General features: G+C 41.2%; 1 protein-coding gene across 2 annotated transcripts; it reads left to right on the forward strand.

Moving 5' to 3' along the window:
- Window positions 1–357: 357 nt before the first annotated feature.
- nt5c1aa (5'-nucleotidase, cytosolic IAa) lies at window positions 358–25721 on the forward strand. 2 transcript variants are annotated; one of them, XM_034131057.1, is made up of 7 exons: window positions 358–902; window positions 5907–5951; window positions 12944–13111; window positions 13194–13323; window positions 19205–19327; window positions 21690–21874; window positions 22778–25721. In XM_034131057.1, the coding sequence occupies exons 1-7, from the start codon at window positions 756–758 to the stop codon at window positions 23132–23134; spliced, it is 1155 nt and encodes a 384-aa protein (XP_033986948.1). In that variant the 5' UTR covers window positions 358–755; the 3' UTR covers window positions 23135–25721. The 2 variants fall into 2 exon arrangements, with proteins under 2 accessions (XP_033986948.1, XP_033986949.1); XM_034131058.1 differs by lacking the exon at window positions 5907–5951.
- The last annotated feature ends 509 nt before the right edge of the window (window positions 25722–26230 follow it).

Here is a 26230-nt window from a genome sequence, read left to right on the forward strand (position 1 = left end):
AGTTTCATGATGATATACATTAATTAAAAATGTGACCCTATTCACTATGTCCACTTAAGCAAAATCATCTGTTTGATTAAAATAAGTATTTGAATATTCCTCCAGAATAAATGGCTCATCACATTGGTTTATATTTTGCTGTGTACTCACAGTGCGCCTGAATGTCCCATGCCATGAGCCTCCTGGGTAAATTGCACTGTCAACAAAGGACAGCAAGGGTGGAGGCGGGGCCTTGCTGCATAAGGAAGCAGGGCTGTGATTGGTCAGCAGGAGGACAGAGCTGAGAGGGTGATTGAATGGGACAGAGAGGGAGGGGGGGGGGGGTCACAGAGTGGGGAGAGAGAAAGAAACAGTGAGATACAGTAGCAGCAGATGGACTGTAGTCTAACAACGGATATACTGTGTGTGACAGTGTGTGTGAGAGTGGTTGTGAATGAGTAGCAGAAATCTTCTTTCATGTCCTCTGGATTTGCACGCAGTGAGTAATAATCCTCTGGAGGGAGAAAAGGGATACAGACAAGTGAAAAGGAGGCAGAGTGAACACTTGCTCTTCACACTTCACAAGCCCAGCAAACTCTTCCCACCCTGTCATCCATGCACAGGACAGGAGGGTGTCCATAAATGCTTCGGACTGTAGAGGGACACTGTCTTTCTTGATTTTCCAGAACGAGAGAATTGTGTAAGCTCGAGGAGTCAGGATAGGTGAGAAAGGGAGCCTTTGGGAGCACAGAGACGGGGGGTTCTCTCTGGTGAAGATGAGTCTGGACCCTGTGCAGGTGATGAGCGGACAGGTCAAGGAGCTTAAAGTTGTCCCTTCGTCAAATGGTGACAGCAGAGGATCATGGGAAGAGAAAGAAGAAATTGACCAGGACAACGTGGGCATCACCACCAAGCCAAAACCAGTAAGTTTGATTCATTTACAACTTAATCTGTGACTGTCTTTGTTAGTGATCTGGGTTTATTCGAGGCCAATGCCTGGAGCTTTTTGGTGCAAAGGTCAAAAATGTCCCCAAAAATGTCTCCAAAAAAGACCACTCTGTCCCGTCTTCTCCTCTATCCTGCTGCTGCTTCCCCGGCTTAGCCTTAGAGTCAGATGTTTACGTTGCGCACGTGTAGATTCAAGTTTAAATCATGAATGGTGGGGGGGCTTGAGTTAAGGTCACAGAGTTTGGTGTCAAACTCTTATTCTACCCTTCTAGCAAGAGAGGAATTATCAGCAGCGAACGATCTTCAAAACTCATTAATGTCAAAGTCATCATTTAAGTTAGTAAGCCTCATAAGTAATACGGTGATGCTCATACGCTTACCTACATAACAATTGTTCAAAGGACTTTGGGCTAAAGGCTCAGTCACATCAGATTTTGTCCAATTAATTACACCATTTGCAATAAGGGTTAGAATAGGATGACAGTACTCCAAAATATAAATATGAAAGTTAATTTATAGCAGATAACTACGTACATGAGAAATACATGAAATATGACTGCATGCCCCGGCTCTGCTTCTGAGAAACGTCTGTACTTGAAACCGTGCTGACATTAGACTCACTGGGTGTTGTTTATTGCATCACAGGAACTCAACATAGTGTACAGGTCAGAGTGTGCAGACAGTGAACCTGCTTTAAGTGACTCTGAAACAGCAATCACTGTTGGAGAGCAGAACAGAGCTGAGTAATATCCGCTCGTTGAGGATTAGTGCGGACACAGTGGTGTATTTTCCGACTGTCCAAATCCATCACATGTCAGTGATACTGCTTAACTGTCCATCTGCTTAACATTACATTAGATATCATTTAATGGACAGCACAGACATCCTGCCTAAGTGACAGCATTAGTGTTTAATGCAATCCGATTATTCATTTCCGGGAAACAGATTATAGGGCTTTCATTAAAGTGTGTTGATATTAGAAAGCGATATGACGGTTATAACTGATCATTATATGTTGTTATTGAGTACAAAACATATCACCACATGAAACTGGGTGTTTCTTAACATGATAGTATTTTTAACATTGAAATAAACATTAGATTTGTTCCATGTTGTTGATGTTCAATTATCTCTGTAAATGCTAAATGTGTCCTAAAAGTTATTTATCTATCTTAAAGGTGGGTTAGGTAAGTTTGAGAAACCGGCTCGAGTTGTTATATTCCATGGAATGCTCTTAACATCCCGATAGCAATGAATATCTGAAGTGCTTTGACAAAAGATCCATAAAAAATATCATCTGTGGAAGCCGTGGTACTGTAAAAAGCACGACCAATCATCTGAGCCGGCCCGGCTAAAATAACTGGATGGCCTACCTGCCTGTCAGCCTTCCATCTGTGCACAAACTTATCTCGTGCCCTCATTGGTCATGTGCACGTTCGTGTGTGTTGGAGGAGGGGCTCTGTGAGGAAGTGGCAGATTTTTTCCGGCTGTGTATTTTCAAATTCTAGCGATCTCGAGCTGGTTTCTCCAAAATTACCTACCCCACCTTTAACATGTTTAGTTAATTAAATTAAACTATATGTCAAATATATCAATAAATAATGTTACTAGTAAGCATTTTCTCTAGTTTTCCATGGTTGGAAACATCCTCACGCATTATTGGCTAAGAAGGAGAATGACAATGGCAATTTAATGAATATGAAATGGCCAGTTCAGTGTAATTATGTAGCGTCTATATGAATGTATAGCCATTAAATCCGAGCGTGAGAACCGAGAGAGGAAAGTGTTTTAGTAGCTCGAGGTGAGACAAAAATGTGGGCTTAAATCTACGATCCTTAACGACGATGAAGAAGTGGTGCAAAGAAAAAACGAAGTCTTGCTTTTTTGTCTAAAAAAACACAAGGAATAGCCTTGTTGTGTTTGTATGGCGCACATGTTAGCATGCCAGCTAACAGTGGTAACCTTACCAATAACTACAAAACAACTTTGTGTAGGGTTGCAGGTTATGTTTAAAATGTTGTTTTCATAAATAGCAAGTCAGCTGTATAGTATTTCTCCACTGTGCGTAAGCCGAGATTGCAAGCTGTCAAAATGTAGCGGCTACACATGGGGAAGTTTACACTCTTGCAGCCCCAGCCAAGTTGTTATTTGAGATCAACATCTCTACAACTTCTCCGTTAGTCTCCTGAAAGCTTGTTCTGATATGTTTAAACCGTAAGTTAAACGTGAAACATAACGTTAGAAAATCTGAAACAATGATAACCTCTTTCCGGCAGTGGCTCAGTCAGTAGGGGCTTGGACTGTGAGCCGTAGGGTTGCCGGTTCAAGTCCCCGACCAGACCTAAAATATGGAGTGTGGACTGCTACTTGGAGAGGTCCCAGTTCACCTCCTGCCCTGCTGTGGTATCGGACACCCTCACTCCCATTGCTCCCTGGGCGCTGTACAATAGCTGCTAGACTCCTGGTGCTAGACTCCTGGTACTAGACTCCTGGTGCTAGACTCCTGGTACTAGACTCCTGGTACTAGACTCCTGGTGCTAGACTCCTGGTACTAGACTCCTGGTACTAGACTCCTGGTACTAGACTCCTAGTACTAGACTCCTGGTGCTAGACTCCTGGTGCTAGACTCCTGGTACTAGACTCCTGGTACTAGACTCCTGGTACTAGACTCCTAGTACTAGACTCCTGGTACTAGACTCCTAGTACTAGACTCCTGGTGCTAGACTCCTGGTGCTAGACTCCTGGTACTAGACTCCTGGTACTAGACTCCTAGTACTAGACTCCTAGTACTAAACTCCTGGTACTAGACTCCTGGTACTAGACTCCTGGTACTAGACTCCTAGTACTAGACTCCTAGTACTAAACTCCTGGTACTAGACTCCTGGTACTAGACTCCTGGCACTAGACTCCTGGTACTAGACTCCTGGTACTAAACTCCTGGTACTAGACTCCTGGTACTAGACTCCTGGTACTAGACTCCTAGTACTAGACTCCTAGTACTAAACTCCTGGTACTAGACTCCTGGTACTAGACTCCTGGCACTAGACTCCTGGTACTAGACTCCTGGTACTAAACTCCTGGTACTAGACTCCTGGTACTAGACTCCTGGCACTAGACTCCTGGTACTAGACTCCTGGCACTAGACTCCTGGTACTAAACTCCTGGTACTAGACTCCTGGTACTAAACTCCTGGTACTAGACTCCTGGTACTAGACTCCTGGTGCTAGACTCCTGGTACTAGACTCCTGGTTTTAGGATGGGTTAAATGCAGAGTACACATGTCACTGTGTGCTGTGTGCTCTGCATGTGAGACCATTACAGAGGGTTTCATCCCTCCGATTCTATTCTATTCTATTGTGTAGGCAAAGTATGTAGCCTTAAGCTAACGTGAAGCAGGGTAAACAGGTGTTTTCAGGATAAAATAATAGTCTGATCTTACATAATACTTATTCATACTTTATCCTACTCTGTTGTACAAAACATAATGATTCTTTAGTCCTATGTTTCCTAAGTAGATCACTGTTAGCTTATATAACTATCTAGCTAAAGCTCCAGCTAGCAGCAACAGTGTCATTTCAGGATAGGCTGTTGTTCTCATTCTTTGAACTAGACTTTTGAGTGTTACAAATGGCCTTTTCTCTCTGTACGTCACATTCATTTAGTGGGTGATTCAGTTAGTAGCAAAATAAGACAACATCTTTCTTAGTATTACAGGTGAGGTTTAGATTATTGTCCTTTGAATGCTTGTAAAGTACCAATGTTTTTGAATAATTTAAAGCAATCTTTCAAAAATATGTGGATAAATATATGAACCAACACCTTGAGACACTTTATATTTCCTCAATAAGACAAACAAAACACAGACCAAAAACTGTATACACTAAAAATATAAACAAACAAGTTCCCTTCCAGGGTCTCCGTCACTCCCTGACTCATTTCTGATTTAAATATTTACGTAATTTCAGACAAACAAGTACGTTGCTGTTTCTGTAAGAGTGTGCAGTCACTCCTGTGTTACCATATCTGCCAAGGCCTCAACCGACTGCATCATCTCTGGCCTTTTACCTATCTATAAATATCAGGCCCCCTGCCTCTGCTGCTCACCCTCCCCCCCTCACTCTCTGCTCACACTTTCACCTCCTGATTTTCCCCACTGCTTCCCTACTGTTCTGTCTCTGTCTGCTGTCTGGAAATCCCTCTCACTTCTCTTTTCATTCTCACTTGAATGGAAGGGATGTCTCACCGCCTCAGATATGTAATGCCAGACAGATGACTCGCAGATCTCTGCTATACACTTGTACCAGACCTGGCAGAGCTCTGATAAGATTAATACCGAGGATTGGGGGGAGAAGGAGGGGGAAGGTCCAACATCATTTCCTTTTTTATGCTTTATTGGACAACATGAAATATACACCTGTAGGTTGAGTCTTCATTCCCAGTAGGTTTAATCTTATCCTCTTAACTTTACCATCACACAAATCAATGAGTATGAGGTGATTATGGTGGGTTCCCATGCAGAGGAGTCTTTTTTAATGATGCATTCCCAGTGGGTAAGAGGCCGGCTGAGAGAGGGCAGGCAGTTAACACTTCCAGTGTCGAATCGCAGCAAAGAACCAGCCTCTTGGGATCACTCCCAGACAGTGTGACATGTTATTCATAGAGTAAACCGACTCTAATGGACAAGCTGCACCAAAGGTCTCTGAAAGGCTGTCTCTCTGACTGAGAGGCACTCATAGAGAAACCCATGTGTAACCACTGCAGACAATACAGACCTGTTTAATGCAACTATCTGTGTTGAAAAACCTGATTTCAGTATTAAGTATTGTTTACAAAATATCAATTTTAACTACGTAAAATGGAAAGAAAGTAAATTCCAATCGTGTCATTTTGGGTGGATTTTGGGATGGGATGTTTTGTCAATGATAAATGGATTTTCTCTGAATACCCGATAATCAAAAACAAACTGTCATTTTGCTAAGGTGACAGGGAGGCGCACCCGGAAGGTGGAGGGAGGCGTGTTTTTTGTAAGTATGTCCAATCATCATGTGAGGTCAAAGGTTGTGTCTTTGGCTACTGAATGACCATCACCACCACCCTTTCACTTTGTTTTAACCTCCTCTGTGATGGCTGTCGGTGTGCCGCATGATCATGGACACACCCACTCTACTAACCAACAACCTGCCCTGATGCATCGTCACGTGTGCTGTTGATTCATCCTTTACCAGATAGTCACTGGCTGGACTGAGCTAATGGACCAGCATGCTTTGGACTAATTACTATAGCCACAGGGTGCTACGTCTCATTGAACGCATGCTCATATTAGTTGACATATTATAAGAAAATGAAAATGTTTTCCAAATGTTGTTTTTAGAGAATATCAACTGGATATTGGTTAAATGTTCCAAATGTAAAAAAAAAATGCTTTTGGTCATATTTGTGGATCCTATAATTTGAAATCCTCTGCTTGAGTGATTCCCATGGCAATAGTTGACTACTCTTTGAGGGCCAGCAATAAAACCAAAGCCTTGTAAAGCCTACAAACTGATAGCTGTTCTTCCTTTTTAAACAATTACACCATGTAATGCTTCAGTTAAAAAAGGATGTCCAAAATGCTGGACTCCAGGCGGGCAGGTACATTGTGCAAAAGACGAGCTTTAATAACAAAAGCTGGTTCCAAACAACAGGGAGAAGGCAGGGTGAGTAATACAAAGGAAATTCACCTAAAAAACGAAACTGAGAACAAACCGGTATGGCAATAGAAACACAGACAGGACATTTGATAAGCAACGAAAGCGTAAGGGAACAAGGGCAAAGCACAAGACTTGAAGGTCACCTATTATGCAAATTCCACTTTTTCATGTCTTCTCTACATCAACATGTCCCCCCTCTTCTTCATGTCTCTTCTTCATCAACATGTGTCCCCTCTTCTTCATGTCTCTTCTACATCAACATGTGTCCCCTCTTCTTCATGTCTCTTCTACATCAACATGTGTCCCCTCTTCTTCATGTCTCTTCTTCATCAACATGTGTCCCCTCTTCTTCATGTCTCTTCTTCATCAACATGTGTCCCCTCTTCTTCATGTCTCTTCTACATCAACATGTGTCCCCTCTTCTTCATGTCTCTTCTTCATCAACATGTGTCCCCTCTTCTTCATGTCTCTTCTACATCAACATGTGTCCCCTCTTCTTCATGTCTCTTCTACATCAACATGTGTCCCCTCTTCCTCATGTCTCTTCTTCATCAACATGTGTCCCCTCTTCTTCATGTCTCTTCTTCATCACCATGTGTCCCCTCTTCTTCATGTCTCTTCTACATCAACATGTGTCCCCTCTTCTTCATGTCTCTTCTACATCAACATGTGTCCCCTCTTCTTCATGTCTCTTCTTCATCAACATGTGTCCCCTCTTCTTCATGTCTCTTCTACATCAACATGTGTCCCCTCTTCTTCATGTCTCTTCTACATCAACATGTGTCCCCTCTTCTTCATGTCTCTTCTTCATCAACATGTGTCCCCTCTTCTTCATGTCTCTTCTTCATCACCATGTGTCCCCTCTTCTTCATGTCTCTTCTACATCAACATGTGTCCCCTCTTCTTCATGTCTCTTCTACATCAACATGTGTCCCCTCTTCTTCATGTCTCTTCTACATCAACATGTGTCCCCTCTTCTTCATGTCTCTTCTACATCAACATGTGTCCCCTCTTCTTCATGTCTCTTCTACATCAACATGTGTCCCCTCTTCTTCATGTCTCTTCTTCATCAACATGTGTCCCCTCTTCTTCATGTCTCTTCTACATCAACATGTGTCCCCTCTTCTTCATGTCTCTTCTTCATCAACATGTGTCCCCTCTTCTTCATGTCTCTTCTTCATCAACATGTGTCCCCTCTTCTTCATGTCTCTTCTACATCAACATGTGTCCCCTCTTCTTCATGTCTCTTCTTCATCAACATGTGTCCCCTCTTCTTCATGTCTCTTCTACATCAACATGTGTCCCCTCTTCTTCATGTCTCTTCTACATCAACATGTGTCCCCTCTTCCTCATGTCTCTTCTTCATCAACATGTGTCCCCTCTTCTTCATGTCTCTTCTTCATCACCATGTGTCCCCTCTTCTTCATGTCTCTTCTACATCAACATGTGTCCCCTCTTCTTCATGTCTCTTCTACATCAACATGTGTCCCCTCTTCTTCATGTCTCTTCTTCATCAACATGTGTCCCTTCTTCTTCATGTCTCTTCTACATCAACATGTGTCCCCTCTTCTTCATGTCTCTTCTTCATCAACATGTGTCCCCTCTTCTTCATGTCTCTTCTTCATCACCATGTGTCCCCTCTTCTTCATGTCTCTTCTACATCAACATGTGTCCCCTCTTCTTCATGTCTCTTCTACATCAACATGTGTCCCCTCTTCTTCATGTCTCTTCTACATCAACATGTGTCCCCTCTTCTTCATGTCTCTTCTACATCAACATGTGTCCCCTCTTCTTCATGTCTCTTCTTCATCAACATGTGTCCCCTCTTCTTCATGTCTCTTCTACATCAACATGTGTCCCCTCTTCTTCATGTCTCTTCTTCATCAACATGTGTCCCCTCTTCTTCATGTCTCTTCTTCATCAACATGTGTCCCCTCTTCTTCATGTCTCTTCTACATCAACATGTGTCCCCTCTTCTTCATGTCTCTTCTACATCAACATGTGTCCCCTCTGTGAAAAGAGATTTTGAAACTTTCAGGAAAAAAGATTCTCTCACTTTTTGTCCTGATCCATTTATATAAAATGAGCTGATCAGATTTTGCCCACTTGATGATGTCATAACGATGTGTTGTCTTGTGTAACCATTAGCCAATCAGCAACCAAGGTAACCCCCCCCCCCCCCCCTTATCACCTGAATCTCCTCCTAGAGCACCATTGAGTTCTTTGTAACCAAATCTCTCTCAGAGGGGCGTGGGGAGGGGCTCCTTATTTTCATCTAAAGTAACAGACAGAGAATCAGCACTTTGGAAACAGGGCTGAAACAGAGGGGATTATGGGTAATGCTGCAATGATCTGTTTGGTGTTATATATTTACATGTTTTGTATATATCTGAGACCTATAATATATTGATGAAAAACAGTATAATAGGGGACCTTTAAAGGAACGAGATGATAGGGCCAATGGAAGAAGCAGGTCTGGATGGAAACCAGGGTGACGGGAGCCCTCTGGAGGACAGGCAAGATGATCAGTTGTCTTGAGGACCTCTAGAAGACGACCAGAGAGATAAGGACATGGGAAGGACAGCTCAGGAAGTTGAAGACAGTGATGGGTCCAATCTGAAAGGCAGCCTAGAGTTCTACAACTGGGACAGGACCCCTCTCTAGGACACAGATGGTGATGGGACCCTCTTAGAGGATGGACTCAGAGATGGGACCCCACTGGAAAATGGCTATGGAGAAGGGACCTCTCTTGAGGACAACAAAGAACTTGAAGTCGCAAACAGGATCTAGAAATTGAAGATTGGGTACTGGTTGGGCCCAGTAGATAACTGAGTAGGAGGCAGGCATTTTGGCAACAATACACAAATACAAACCCTGTAAAAACGAGAGTCAAAGCAATGGTTATGCACCGTTAGCGTTTTAGACTTCAGTTCCTTCAGGGGGGTCAAACTCAAATACACAGTGGGCCAACATAAAAAAATGGGTACTAGTCGAGGGCCGGACTGGTTCAATGTTTATTGCAAAACGTATTGAAATGAACTTATTGCACATATTAAACCTGGAACTAACAAAGCTTCAATGATTGCCTATAAAAACAACATTAAACATTAAATAATCAGTTGCATTCATTTCTTATGGCTCTATCTGCAGCTTTTCCAGAGTCATTTCTTATGAGTACATTTCTCCACAGGCCAACAACAGCTTCAACAAAACTATTTCCCTCAAAGAACAAACCAAACATGCCCTGTTGTCGTGAGAGACAAAGTGCAGAAGGAAACATCCATGTAAATCAAATCAAAATAAAATCAGGTTTTATTTATAAAGCACATTTAAAAGCGATTTTTGGTCGAGCCAAAGTGCTGTACATGTAATAAAAACACATTACTACAATCACAATAAACGACAATAAGTTACAACAGATATATATAAAAAACAAAATTAAAATAAAAACACAAGGAAAAGTCAGGAGTCGTGCTCCGCTCTAACTAGAAGGCCAGAGAGAAGAAGTGTGTTTTTAGAGGGAATTTAAAACCCCCTAGGGTCTGGGCCGACCTCACATGGAGGGGCAGAGTGTTCCAGAGCCTAGGGCCAGTCATGTGAACTCAGGTTGCTGCTCTGTGATGCTAGCTCAGATACTTGGCATCTCATCTTGGGTGCAAGTTCATCAATGTTTGGGGTCAGGCTCTGAGCTGAGGAGACCCTCAGGATGGAGTGAAGGTGTGCGTGCAATATACCGGCGGGCCAGATCTAATAGAAATTAGAAATTATCCTGCGGGCCGAAATTGAATCCACCAAGGGCCTGATTTGGCCCCCGGGCCTTGAGTTTGACACATGTGCTTTACAACATTGGACCAATTGTGCTTTTAACCAATTGTACACATGTCATCACAGTTACTAAAATGTAAGCCAAAAAACGACGCAATCTAGTCTCTTTTCAGAAAGCAAAAGCAAGCTGACCTAGTTCGCTATGGTAACCACTCATTTCCAGTTAAAAAGCAGTTTTTCTGACTTCCTGAAGTTTGATCAAACTGAAAAAGTTATTATTAAATGAGTAAAAGAAGGCAAAGCTCTATATGTGTGTGTTTTTATGCATGAGTCTTTTTTTATCTTCATTTTAAACATCCTGTGTATTCATTGAATTATTTCCTGTCAAATTGCAGCCTTCACATGCACCCATCGCTCTCTCTCTTTCTCTCTGGTGACAAAATAAAGCTATTCTTATCAGCGTGTGGTCCAAACCTTACAAACGCTTGTATTTGGACACATTGCCATATGTATTCACAGACTTCAGGAAGACTACGTGTGTCTCTGGCCAAGTGTCGAGTCAAATTGGTTGAGTCTAACAGTTACATTCAAAACGTATGTGCATTGTACCGACATAACATACCACTCATATCATTCAAAAGTATTTATATGTGTAAGAACATTCATTACAATGACTTTCATAAGCATATAAATACTTTTTGCTGACAGTGCTTTCATCTGACTTTAATCTGATTAAGATGTGGGGCAGGATTAGTCCTGAAGTGACGTGTGTGTGTGCGTGTGTATACATATTTGTGTGTTTGTATACGTGTGTGTATGAACGTGCTTTAGGTAAGTAGGTGACAAGTCAGCAGGCAGTGCTGCTGCGTTGGAATAAATAGAGGGACAGTGAATCAGTGCCCTTGTCAACTTGAGCGTATTAACCAGCATACGGGAATGGACCCTAACATGCATGTGGTTCCTAACACAGATTCCTTCTCCCAAAACAAACACACAGAGTGGATGTACACACAATGTTTTTTTGATAACCATGTTGTGCTACTATGCAATAAAGTTCATGATATCATTACAGGCAGAATGCATTATTTAGACCCAACAAAATGTATGTGTAACTCAACGACACATTTAGGCAAAGTTGCTACAATGCTCACACATATGGACTTTAACATGCACATAATTGTACTTACATTATTTGTTTTTGGTTAGTCTCAACTGTCTTCCCATCAGTCTGGCATCACCTGAGGTCAGCTGCCCACTTCAGGCACTAATGCCGGCTGCCCCCATAAGAATGCAAAGCTCCCCTTTCAAACACTAGCACCCAAATGTAAACACACACGTTAGGAAACATGTGTTTCCCCATCTGTTTATTGGGGCAGAATAGTATACAATAAGAATCACATACACACATACACACTGACACACCAACACAGCAGACAGCTCCAAAAGTATCACACAGGGTTCTGTTATTGCATGTTGCTTTGGTCGAAGCACACTCACCAGTTGACATAAATATCATAATCTCCTGTCGACATATCACCTTCTGCAGTTACCGTTAGTATGACAGTACCGTATGCAATGTCTGAATGTGTGTATAAAGTCACCCTTGTAAACGCATGTGCTTGTAAACATTTAAAGGTCCCATATGTCATGGCCATTTCTACTGATCATAATTCCATTGTTGAGCTCTACTAGAATAAATGTACATTGTGCAATCTTCCAAACTCACATTGGTTTCTCATGGGTTAGGGTTAGGGTAGGGTTCTACAGCATCTCTGTGTAGTATGTGTATTCACTCTCTGTCCTAAACGGCTTGTTGGAGCTCCTGCCCCCCCCCCCCCCCCCCCCCCCCCTCCCTGTGAGCCCAGTGGCCGTCTGCGAGACAGCGAGACACAGCTAAACCCAGCCCGAAACACACACACACACACCCACAGCCTGGCTGGGAGTTTGTGTGTGTGCCCAGGCTGAGTTCCGCGCTGTCTCGCCGACCCCACACCAGTGAGCCAGCTCACAGTGTCCCGCTCCTCGCAGCAGCGAGCCTCGCAACGTCCCGCCAAGTGTGTGTGTGTGAGGAAGTCCACGGATTGGTCCAAACGTAACGGCTCCGCAGATTGGTCTGCGGAGCCGTTACGTTACGTCACTATACCCGAAATACGTCACTATACCCAAGAAGTAAACAATGGAAAAAGAGAAATCTCCAACGAGGCGTTCTGGGGCAGCATAGACAGGTCTTTTCTGTGTTAGAGTTTTACTCGCTACAGGGTGTACTTTGAGGGTTAGTGACTCTGCAGACCGTTTACATGCATAAAAACCTACATAACACACAAGGGGACGGGTAATAACCGGAAAAGCATGACGTGGGACCTTTAAAGTATTATTAGCAGGGTTTAGTTTGAGGGTCACTTTTGCCCCACAGGTAAAAATAGGCTCATTCAGTCCTTTCACCTCTCCTCCCCGTGTTCACAAGCATCGTCGCAATGATTAATTAATGCTCGCTCATCTTTAATCTCTTTCTCTGTTACCTTCTTCTCAAACCTTTTTCTCTCTTGTCTTTTTTTCTGCAGCCAAAACCAGAAAACGCAGTGACCGTTGCCGTCTCTTCTCGAGTCTTGTTTCGGACCGAGCGGGAGCAGAAGGTGTTTGAGCAGGACGGCGTAGAGGAGTATCTGAGGTTCCAAATCGAACATGAGAACGAGCCCTTCACCCCTGGACCTGCTTTCCCCTTCGTCAAGGTTAAAGTCGCCCAAACACACACTTAACAGAGGCTTTGTTCTGTCCCAAGCTTCCCTACTGACTGCTTCTGTGTCCTGACAGGCTCTGGAGGCGGTGAACTGTCGTCTGAGGGAGCTGTACCCACAAAGTGAAGAATTGTTCGATATTGTTTTGGTGACGTACAACCATGCCCACGTTGGAATCCGGCTCATCAACACCATCAACCATCACAGTAAGTCGTGCAGAGATCAGATTATAAAGTTAACGTGGCTCCAAGCTGAGAAAACAGGTGCTTTAAAGTTTATACCCAACATCTTCTTCAGAGTTAGACAGCAACGGCGGTAACACATTAGCTGAATTTAGCAACTTTGGAGCACTATAAAAGTATACAATGTGGGAACAAGAATATTGGCTTTAACATAGATTCCTGTCATCAGGTGACATCCTGTTGATAGGTTAGTAAGGTATCACATTTCAGACACCCACACAGACACTTAAAGTTCAGTTTGACACGATCATTATCTTAATCTCCATGTAGCCAAACTAAATATATAACCAGGACGGTCAAGTTTTGTCAAATTTGGTGGATGACATCTATTTTAACACTACATGTATAAGAAGTCAAGTTAAAAGTCAACATTGCCACAAAATGGTTACAAATTGCACAAATTGCATAAATGTCCATTAATGTATGATTTCTATAGTGCTGAATTGAACAATTTCGATTTAAAGCAAATAAAGACTTTAAGAAAGAAAACTTTGCTTTAACGAGATACTGAAGCTGACACAAGCCGAGCTGAGACAAACATCAAAGTATGAACAGCTGATACTTCCCAGGGAAATCTCAGACCCTGTGGTGACGTCTTCCTCACAGACCGCTTCCTGTTCAGCTCCTCAAATGTTTTTTCATTCAGACTGAGTTCAAGTTTACGTCCTCTGGGATGTAAGAATAATTCAAGAGGCCCAAAACAAAAACAGGTCTGAACGGAGCCACAAAAGCGAGGCTTGGCCTCCCAGATGCTTCCACGTTAGATCTCTCTGGTGGTTCTCTGCGTGAACGGCCCAATGCGTTCAACCTCTGATCTTTACGGCAGAACTTAAGGAACACATGGCTGCTCTGATGTCACAGAGATAAGGGTTTGTTGCAAAGGGTCTCAACTAGGGATGTCCCGATCACCTTTTTTTGCTCCCGATCCGATTCCGATCATTTGATTTTGACAATCTGCCGATACCGATTTTTCCCGATCCGATCTTTATGCAATGCATTAAGAGAAAAAAAAGGTAACAGATAACGGCTGGTCATCCAACGAGATGAATTCAGCTATCTTGGCTGTTATTTTTTTGGCCAGTGAAACAGTGAAAACACTGTTCTGGGGCAGTTTCTCTTTCCTTTTAAAAGTCTCTGAAAGTGTCGGTTGTTTCAGTGCCGTTACCTGAGTGGCCGCTGTGGACTCCTCGTGTTGTTGTTGGTGTTTGTATTAGATTGGTCGTGTTGAACGTAGCTCTGTTCTTTCCACCACGCGGAACCTCCGCCTTGCAAACATTGCATCTGGCTGTTCACTGCCTTCGCTTTCAATTTTATAATACTTCCAAACTCCTGACATTTTCTCTGTCCCGACTCCCGAGTCACCAGCTGAACGTAGCCTCTTGTTAGCTTACTGCTACTATTAGACACTGCGCCCACTCTGTTGCCAGATTTGAGAGAAATAAGCAACTCTATGAAAACAAGCCCAAAAGAAGCAACACATACATGATGTTGTGTAATTTTAAACCAAAACTAAGGCCTCAGGATGACTTTAAGACGTGAACATGGTCATTTTTGTTTTGTAACATTCAATAAAATAATAAAAATATTTTATAAATATTTTTATTTTTTTTTAAATTCCCGATCCCCGATTTTTTTCTCCCGATTCCGATCTTTTGAAAATCACGTGATCGGCTCCGATCCCCGATCACGTGATCGGATCGGGACATCTCTAGTCTCCACAGTTGACATAGTCATAAAAAATGATTGAGAAAGAAACACTTACCCTGCTCCTTAGCTGTTTAAAGCTGAATCTGGGCTCTTAAGGAAACATTAGGACACTTATCATCACCTGTTTACAATTGCTATTTTGGTAATGAGGTTTAATGTTTCTCTCTTCCACTTGGGAGGGGGAACTTAACTGTTGGCGATGAAAGCATATGTGCTCGCCAACATTTACATGCCTCTACTTTGCATTTATACAACACACAGTAGGAGGACCCAGGGGCCACCATGACTGGCAGGTCCTATAATGTGCTTCGTGTGCGGCAAATTGAAATGTTATGAGATGACATTAGGGTTCTCTGTGGAAATCAAAAATCTGAGCACGACATGACTTCACGTATGCATGACATCCCACATCTAAACTGCACAATGAAGCAAATCATTCTTTGATGTGTCTGAAGTCTCTCTGCATTCCTGCTGGTTTCCGGCTGTCCTATTACCATGTTTTAGATCTTCTGAACAAGCAAATAAATCATAAGAGGATAAGTGATAAGAAAATGTTTTTGCAAGGGGAGAAAAAAAGATACAAAGACATCGACTTTGGGGACATTTCCCACGCACCCGTTTGAAAGGCAGCGGACGCTTGGGAAGGTTGAAATGATGGGTAGCACAGGGGCCAACATCACCAGGGCCTGACTACAAAGCTAAATAAACGTTTAAGGAAAGCTGTAGAAGACAGTGGGTTCTTTGAACTCTGTTTATTTCTATTGCTTAGTGTCTATTTTCCTCTGTCTCCATCCGGTGTCTTTGTTTCAACAAGTTTGAAATATATTACAAAAATGTACTTTAAGGCAGTGTTTCTCAAACGTTCTCATACCAAGGACTTAACCAATAAAAAAACACTCGCGGACCACCTAACTCCACAAATATCCAAAATCACATCGTTTTTCAGATTACAAATCGCCTGAAAATGGTACAAACAATTGGCAAGAAGTGTGATGAAGGTGTGGCACTGGGCTATATCATGCAATCGAAAGTAATCATGCAATGAAACTCAAGCTCGCTCCATTGCGGAGATATTCCCGCGAGAGTGCGGAAAACTCAAATTAATGTATTTATTTCAAATGTGAAATTTTACCAATATACTCACGGACCATCAGTGGTACGCGGACCACACTTTGAGAAGCACTGCTCTATTGCATACGTACAAATATAACCAAAGCTACCCTTTACCACCCTGATGTGGGTAGAATGAGTTCAAAGTTAGAAAAAGGTACCCAATAGCAATACAATGGCAATACCCTATTGTCCAGAACTACACATGTAAAAGCGGTTCAATACTTAAAGGGGACCTATCATGCAAAATGCACTTGTGTACGTCTTTTCTACATGAATATGTGTCCCCGGTGTTCCAGGGAACTCACCAAGTGTCAGAAAACACAACCCTCTCTATTTTCCTCCATACCCAAATCTCTAAAAAAGGGGCTGCAACGGATCTGATAAAAACTGATCCAGATTTGAACACTGTCCTGACGTCAGGACGGTGGCGCTACGGCTATTGGGCCAACTCCACCAATCAGGAGGAGACAGCCACGGCCATTGCCGTTCGAAAGCGCTGGAGACGCTGTAGTACATATGCCAGGCCTGTAGGTGGTGCTGTTCTCACTGAATCTGCCCTTGCTAAAACAGAGCTAAAAAATGTCAAATTGAGCAAAATGAGGCATGGCTAAAATACATGATCTGTTTGGTATTTTGAAAAAGTATAAATATGCCTTACAGTATATAGGTATGGTCCTACACTATATTATTCAAATATAACATGATAGGTCCACTTTAATGCAAACCAGACCATGAAAATATCTCAGATGTTTCTTTAATTTGAATAATCATAAAGTTTTTCACAGAGAAAATTTCCCACCAGTGTTATGCCAGTTGAACTTGAGCATGCAGTGTCTATTTGTACCAACAGTACTGCCTTTGTTGTTCACATTAGCATGTTCATAAAGACCTCTGCCCACACACCAATCATCGGAACATCCATTTGTCTTCTATTCTACCTGTTAGCTCAGACAATCAGTAATACTTAGTAAAAATAGATCCTTTGTGGAAGCAGCTCATTACGATTATAAGGCGACGACCTCTCGTGGCAATTAAAATTATGATAGGAGCAAAATAAGACGTCTGCATAGGAAAGATGTCAGTATTAATGGATCGAATAAACACAGGACTTTCATCAAGGACTCAATGTTGAGTTTTACTCAGTAATTTAGTCAAAGAACTTAACTTATCTCACATCTTCTAAGTTACATTAAATGCGTGATTATTTAAACATAATCTCTTCCTAAACCTTAAGGTGTATTTTTCTATTAACTCACAACTAAAACCACTTGTTAAGAACTGCTCGCATTTCAAAGAGCATCTTTCTCTGGTGCTCTCCAACGGGCCAATATGTAAATTAGGGAGTCATTGGCAAACTAAATATTCACTCTTTTAGGTATGAGCACAGGTTTGTTCAATCTGGGGCTGCAGATCTTTTTTAAAACAAGGGTTTTATTTAGTAGTTATTGGTTGCATCACATGAAACATAGGTTGGAAAAGTCTGTATATCTTCTTCTGCATCGATTTTGACCCTGACTCTATATTTTTAAAATATATATCTCTTTAGTTCCTTATCCTTAAGGCCATGCAGTATAAAGTGAAATAAGTCTAAGTCGCATTTCCACTACAGGACCTCGCTCGGCCTCGCTCGGTATGGCTAGGCCTCGTTAGGCCTTGTTAGGCCAGGCTCACTTTATGCTGCGTTTCCATTACAGTTTAGGAACTGGGGTAGTAACTATAGTAACGCAGTGTAGGCGGAGCCGTGACGTCATCTTCAATGAGAACCCCAGAAAACCAACACAGCCGTTAGCTGTTAGCACTCAGAGCTCACAGCTCCTCATATCTGTTCAGAAACTAGACAGAAGTTAAACAAGTACAAACCACAGACTGCCTGTGTCATGGAGAATACAGTCGCTGGTTTATTTATGTCTGTATAGGCCGTTGTTGTGAGTGTGGACGGTCGGAGCATATACTGCGTTAGCTTAGCCAATCTCCATTTAGAAAACACGCATTTTAAAAGGTGTTTCGCCTGCCGTCTGTCTGCAGACTTGACAAAGCATTAATTCATGGTTTTTACTAACCGGTATCAGTATGTTGTTACTTCATCATTTTGAAACGTGTATTACAATTAAATCACGGTCAAATATGTCCATCTTGTTGTAGTTGTAGCCCCCTTGCCAGCGATGCTCTCTCTAGTTTAGCATACTCAGCCCGACTCAGCCTGGTTGTTGGCCCGGAAAGAACCTCAATTTTATGGAGCCAGAAAAACTGTGAAATAGTACCCGCTAGCCGGAACTACGCCAAGTGGAAACGCAACCAAAAACGGGCTTAAAGCGAGCTCCGCAATGTAGTGGAAATGCGCCATAGACACGTTTCTTGCCTGCTGCAGTTTTAAATAAATGCCTTTACCTTGCCGTCTTGACAACACTCTCCGTTCCACATTAACCTTCTCTCTTACTATATTTCCATCAATCTTAGATGTCACCTATTCATTCGCACTTTATTATAACCCTCAATCCTCTCCTCTCAAACTCATTCTTTCACACCACCGACCCTACATTACTTTACCCCATAAATACCAGCTCATTTCACCTGAACAGCTTTGTAATCATGGATCTTATTACCTAATATCAGTCTTCTCTCATTCTCCACGTACCACCGCTCCACTGCTCTTTGGATCAGTTTTCAGCAGCTGAATTAAGCCTCTGCATCAGCCAAAATGCAAACAGACACCACCGGTAGTCATTCCCCAGCACACCAAAGCTTTCCCCTTATTTGACCCCCTCTTTGGATCCTCTCCAAACCCTTAACCCGAAAAACCTCTCCACTCGACCGCCATGATTCCAAGAATTCACGTCAGATTAAAAAGCTCCAGTTCAGTGTTGTTTTTGTGACTTTGTTCTGTATCTTAAGGTGTAAGATGTACACGTATCAATGTTGTAATGGGTCTGTACTGCTGCCAGTGTCACACATTGTACTGTATGTAGACATTTGACGATGCACTGAAATGAAAAACCTTGTTGTTGTTTGCGTCTCTTGTTCCCAGACTTGTTTATCGAGAGGTTTTGTATGACGGGGGGAAGCAGTCCCATCGGCTACCTGAAGGCCTGGCAAACCAACCTCTACCTGTCTGCAGACGCCGACAAGGTCAGGGAGGCGCTGTCTGAAGGTGAGAAACATAACAATCATAGAATAAAAACACACATTTTTACATGTACAATGTGTTTGTGCGCTAGCCAAGAGAAGCGCGATTGTTACATAGCGATGTCACTATGTTACTGAAGTACACAAATGGAGGCGGTCCAGGCAGAAGGAAATATTTTAGCCTTTGCAGACAAACCTATATAACACACTACAGGAAAGGGACATCTCAAAAAAGCATAATTGGACCCCTTTAAACTTCAATTAAAATGGAAATAATATGTTTCTTTATAATACCTACACACAGCAAGCTGGGAGTAAATGTTCGGAATAATTTATTTCCTATTTGCATTGTAAGTGGCAGTGACTGACGTCTTCTCCGGTGCTGCAGTCACATTACCATAAACCAGAATAATGATTTCTTCCCCTCTTTGTGTTTCCCTGATGGTTTTCTCCGTGTCATGGCACATCATGACTTACACTGAAGCGAACACCAACAGGATGTCAAACATAATTTGCTCCGGCTGTAGCTCTGAATACGTATCAATCTTTGAAAACACGGAGCACTCTCTGCCAAAGAAATACAAAATGTTCATTTTCTCTGCTGACAAGGAGCTGGAAACAGAATACATTGATGTGTAATTTGTCGGATTGGGGTGACAACCGCTTCTGAGGGTTTAATTTTGTTCAGTGCGGCACATTTCATGCTACATTATTAGTGTCAAAAGTGAAGAGCAAATACAGAGGAGAGACAGATATGGTTGAAAAAGGGGAAAAACTGTGACGCAAATTCCAAATGAAAGACAAGATTTGTTTTAGCTCGTTGCCACATGTGTTTTTATTTAATTTTCTATAAAAAAAACCATACTGCTTTCACTTGAATGTGTGTGTGTGTAGAGGGCTGAGGGAAAATTAACTGGAGTGCCTCCCAAGGTTACTTCAGGGACTTCCTTCATGTGACTTACACGCTTCATGTCACTAATAGAGTGACTCTGTGGGAAGCACACACACACACACACACACACACACACACACACACACACACACACACGCACACACACACACACACGCACACACGCACGCACGCACACACGCAAGCACGCACGCACACACACGCACACGCACACGCACACACACTAACAATTCAAGCAAAGTAAGAGTCCTTGACATTCTACTTGAAATGTCTTAATTAGCTCCAAAGACATTTGTTAGGTAGCCATGGAAACAAAGTGTAAGTGTGCTGATGACAAAAATGATTTAGTAAAGGCCAATACATGTATTACCACACACACACTCGCGCGCACGCACGCGCGCACGCACGCACGCGCGCACGCACGCACACACACACACACACACACACACACACACACACACACACACACACACACACACACTCTAACAATTCAAGCAAAGTAAGAGTCCTTGACATTCTACTTGAAATGTCTTAATTAGCTCCAAAGACATTTGTTAATGCTCTCTGTAAGCTTGAGGCCATATTTGTTCTGAGTGTTTTTATGTAACACTGCAGATGTAACAGTGTTTACTTGATTTGTTCTAATGCTAGTAGGAAATAAGGAGATGAATTGAACACAGAGCACAACAAATGCTTATTTTTAATATGACCCAGACAGCATAATCAAGGCATCTATTCATCTATTTAAAGTTCATTTAGCTAACATTTGGGTGTGCTACATAATATTTATTTCAAACAGTAAAAACTGAAGTTTCCTTTCAATTATATATTTTAAGTATAAGACTGAAATGTATAACAAAATAGGCTGTTTGTCGTGATTTATGAGGAGAAACCAAGAAAATCAATGTAAAACCTGACATTCAGCGTCCCTATATTCCCTAATGAAATATGTTTTTCCTAATTTTCCCATCACTGCAAATGTTATACTGAGATTTAAATTTGAATCAGGCTAGTATTCGGGGTCACACCTAGTTTAAAGTCAATGATAGTAATGTACATTAGAGTGAAGTTAGGTGAAGCTCAGTAAAGTGTATTAAAGTGCAGGGAAGTGAAATTAATGACTTGCAAAAAATAAAGTGTCTTGATAAGTGGACTTAAACTCCCACTGTACAGTTGACATTTATATTCAATTTAATATTATATAATCCATTCCTTGCCCAATTAATGTATATATGATATCCTGCTTTATATTTTGTTACTGTAAATTTGTATTTCCACATTTATAATTGTTTACTTTATTTGATTTCCATTTCAGAAATATTTTGGATTGTTTATTTCTACTGATTTAATTTCTCTTGCCTTGTCTTTTCATGCTGCTGCAACGCAAACATTTCCAGACTCTAAAACCAACACTGCTTTCCAAAAATACATTTGTAATCCTTTTCTTATTAACGTCTCTTCCTGTGTTTCCGTTCAGGCATCGCAGCAGCCACCATGTTCACGTCGGAGAAGGTCACAGAGGTGTCAGAGTCCCAGCTCAGGGTGGCATTCGATGGCGACGCCGTACTATTCTCCGATGAGTCCGAACGCATCTTCAAGGCTCACGGGCTGGACAAGTTCTTCGAGCATGAGAGGGACAACGAGGACACGCTGCTGGATCATGTAAGTATCCCAGGACGTCTATTTGGACACTTCCTCTTGAACAGTATACTCTGCAGACACCGCTAATATTTAATATGAATTAACACTAATTATAGATAGAATCAGGACAGATGCATTTCACTCTATCCAAGAATGTTGTTAAACACTTATCTCCATCGAAGCCTCACATTGCTATTTCCTTGCCGACCCACTCACCTGTAAATGATTATGCAGATCATGTTTTTCAATTAACAATCCAGTTTTATCACCTGGTTATTCTATGAATAAATTATGCAAAATGTTATGATAAATGCATTCAAAAGTCATTGGTATTCAGACTGTTAGTTTGTGCATCTCTCTTCAGTCAAACAGCCAGCAATTATTACATTTGCTTTAAGCTGTGCAGGCTTGAAAACAAATGGTGCGTACTTGGTGCTAATTCAATAACAATGTGTGTGCAACATGTTAAGTGTGACTTTGGCACAGGGGGGGGTTTATAAGTGTCCTCCAATCAGAGCGTCAGCTGTTTGATCCAACCAACTAGTCAACCTGTGGAAATGTACTTTTAGCTAGGATATTGAAGTGTATGTAAGGCAAGGCAAGGCAAGTGTATTTATATAGCACCTTTCAACACAAGGCAATTCAAAAATGAAAGACATTAATTAACATATTATAAAATGATATCTAAAAACACTCATTTAAAAGCAAAGATAATAAAACATGAATAACAAAGGTACATTAATAAAAGTCACAGTGCAGTGTGAGATACACGCATCTGAAATGTTTAGCTCTGACTCAATCATTGCTAACTTTTTAGCAGAAATAGTTTTCTTTGACCTCAATTTCTTTCTACTTTCTTTTTTAACTTATCCTTTAGTTAGTGTTGGGTGAAATCATCTTTCCTTTCCTTCCTCTGTGTTGCAGGGTCCCCTTAAAGGCTTCCTGGAAGCACTTGGGAAGCTCCAGAAAAAGTTTTACGCTAAAGGCCAGCGCCTGGACTGTCCCATCCGAACGTACTTGGTCACAGCACGTAGCGCCGCCAGTTCTGGGATCCGGGCGCTAAAGACCCTCAGGGCCTGGGGGTTGGAGATCGACGAGGCCTTGTTCCTGGCAGGAGCACCGAAGGGCCCCATGCTGGAGAAGATCCGGCCTCACATCTACTTTGACGATCAGATGTTTCACGTGGAGGGAGCTGCTGAGATGGGCACGGTCGCTGCACATGTTCCCTACGGCATTGCACAGAAACATAACGCCAAACAGAACATCAGTGTGAGGAAATAGACGGCAGGGCTTCACCGTCATCCAGCCAGAAAAACAGATCAAGAGAGTGAAGAAATGTCTTATTGAAGAATAAAAGTGAAGATGAGGATTTCCTGAGAGTTTGGAAAGATTAACTTGTTTGTGGAAATGCATCATTTCCATAAAGTAGCCATTGTATTGTAAGTTTGGTTAATCAAAATGTAAACTGTCTCAGCTAAATGCTATCACATTAGGAGTTAAATACAGGTCGTATGCTACTGCTTTACATATTATCCGTCATTTAATAGGCCATTATCAGTTGTAATCCTAAAGTATTTATTTGAAGTGGTATGGCCCAACTCTACCTGTTAGTTGGCTCTGTAGGCTGTTATAATATACTGGTAAGCTGGATCACTGCAGGTCGATTTTAATTATTGGACGGAGACCTCTAGTGGCCATAATAATTTTGAGTGAAGCAAGAAAGGAAGTCAAATATTAAGTAGGATAAGCTAAATAAATATGTGTCACTTACGTCGCATACGTAACTTATGCACACAAGTAACAAACATAATTATTTTAATGGTAATATTACATTTTCCTTAACCTAACAAGGAGGTTTGTTTCAATTCTCAACTTTAACAACACGTTTAAAACTGCAAATGTATCACGTTCAGACAAGATGGTGCAGTTTGCCTTTGTCTGAATGTTATAACAGTAGTGATAATAACTGATAACAGCTATTTAATAGGCTGATAGTATTTAAATATGGGCGTCTGGTGAGAGTTGAAGTAGAGGTCTTGATCCAGAGTTGCTTAGTGTTCCTAAGCTTTACATTTCAAGCCTCAATCTACCCAAAATGGAAGTGTTTTGTCAAATCTTGCTTTATGGTACATTTGAAGGTGCTTTCAAATGCTATGTTGACCTGCTATTATCTGTCATATTCTTTATAAAGAAGGTTCCTCAGTGAATACAGAAGGAATGGTTTCATATTTACATAACATTTAGATTACAGTGTATGTTGGCAATACATGAACCAGAAGTACAATGCAGAGATATTTTAATGTACAGATGATAGTGTAGCACAAGAGTCATAATATGAAGTTACTGGGTTTTTCTTCACAAGAATGTACAATTTTCTGTTTGTATATTAATGAAGAAATCAATATTATCTATGTCGTGTTAGTCCAAAAATCCATATAGAAAGCCATACGTTTCAGTTGATGCCTTAGTTTCAAGAAGACACTATTTTCAGCCAATGCTAGCAGAGTGGTAAGCTAATACTTTTTCTAGAAAATTCTCAACAACTGTTACATGGTTTGCAATAACATGGAAGTACAAGCATTGAGGATCCGAAGACAATGAAATCTAACAGATTTAGTGGTGATTCCCTACATTTTCATGCTTTTTAATTGGTCATAAAAGTGTCAGTTCATGCTAAAACACCTTTAAGCTAATGGCTAATTCCCCATAGGCCTCAGTTGTACATAATACCATCAGCATGCTAACGTTTATCTTCTAAGCAGCATGTTAAAAGTATTTAATAATTACAGAAGACATTGTAGTATTTTATTACTCAGTCTATACGTTTAGACAGCCATACGTTTCAGTGGGTGCCTTCAAACTGACACACCAGCTCTGAATTCCCTTTAACTTAGCATTAGCATGCTAAGGTTTACTATGCTAGCATGCTAATGTTAATGGTTTTGAAGCTGATCTTAGCCTAGTAACACTTGAGGATGACTAAGCCCATTGTACACGGATTAAGGTTGACTGAAATATGACAGTTCTGGTATTAAATATACCTAATATCTCTGCTTGATATGTAGTATTCTTTCAGTATAATAACATGGCTTTGCTCACTCAGGGCAAATGTTGCTTTACATATTTCTCCACCAGAGGTAAAAAGAAGAGTAAGAAAGTGTTCAATTTGTCCTTTAATTTAGTGTTCCGGTGTATAAGGATAACAGGATGTGTGCAGGAAGATAGATGTGTTTACTCACCATCTGAAGTATCACCAATAACATGTTTCAAAAGCAGCCATCTTGATTTGACTGCCCTCTCCTGTACAGGCTTTGCCACTGCTAAGGTTGCATTGATTGATGTTGTTAAATTCAACTTGTTTAACTTATCTGACGATCAATAGCCAACTTGTAATCATAAGCTTGTTTTATTTACAGCATTAATTTTAATTCTTGATTGACAAACAATAATGTGTCTTTTATTGACAAAATGGCAGCAGTGACCTTTTGGAAATGTCAATCCACTTCACTGCTGGCAATTCCTGATTTAAAAAATATATTTAGAAATGATTAACTACACATCATGAGCTTTCTGAGTAACTCAAAGCTTGGGAAAGTTACAAGCAACACAACACTTTTATTCCACAAGCAGATCGTGTACATCATGTGTCTTTTGGCAGACATTTGCACGAAGAATGGCTGGGTTTTTGAAGGTTGAAGATTCAGAAAGATCAGTGAGACAGTTTAGACTTTACTGTGACTCTAAGGTGTAGATAAATGCAGATTAAGACATTTTTGAACTTTCAACAACATGCAGCTTTGTTGACATTTGTGAAAAAATGTCATTGCAATAAGAAAATGTATGAACACTAATAAAGATGTCAGTTCAAGTTATTGCTTTACTCATGAATGAAAATATTGAAAGACCTTTATAATTAAACAACAATCAATCAATTGAAGTTTATTTTATAAAGCCCAATACCACATTGTTTACATGTGTCTCAGGGGGCTTAACAGTTTATACAGAATACAAAGTACACTTTTATTCTGAATTCACTGATGTGCAGTCCTGCATTGAACCATGGAGTGGCAGCACTGGAATGATAAATGGCCTTCTGCAAAAACTGGTCTTCATTCACCACATGTTGTTTGTATTTAGGATGACATTTTTGCGAAATCACCCCTCTCTATTGATTTAACAACATTAAACTTGTCTTAAGTTATTCAAATGTATATTAGCACCTTCCATGCCTTCCTCATTTCTCTTTATTTCAACTCAACTTCGACTACAATGCGCAGATTCATTTTATAACTCTCACTTTCCCTCCCATATTACCGATGAGTAATGGGTTAATATTTGCACAGATTCCCTACTGAATTGGATCTTCCCAGCACAGTC

This window comes from Trematomus bernacchii, unplaced genomic scaffold (genome assembly GCF_902827165.1).
Source record: "Trematomus bernacchii unplaced genomic scaffold, fTreBer1.1, whole genome shotgun sequence".
In the NCBI taxonomy this organism is placed as follows: domain Eukaryota; kingdom Metazoa; phylum Chordata; class Actinopteri; order Perciformes; family Nototheniidae; genus Trematomus; species Trematomus bernacchii.

Excerpts from the sequence above, each read along its gene's own strand:
- nt5c1aa (XM_034131057.1), top strand. The coding sequence starts at position 756 with ATGAGTCTGGACCCTGTGCAGGTGATGAGCGGACAGGTCAAGGAGCTT. Across the intron at positions 13,324-19,204 it reads CAACACCATCAACCATCACA|ACTTGTTTATCGAGAGGTTT; the intron begins GTAAGTCGTGCA and ends TCTTGTTCCCAG. Across the intron at positions 19,328-21,689 it reads CAGGGAGGCGCTGTCTGAAG|GCATCGCAGCAGCCACCATG; the intron begins GTGAGAAACATA and ends GTTTCCGTTCAG.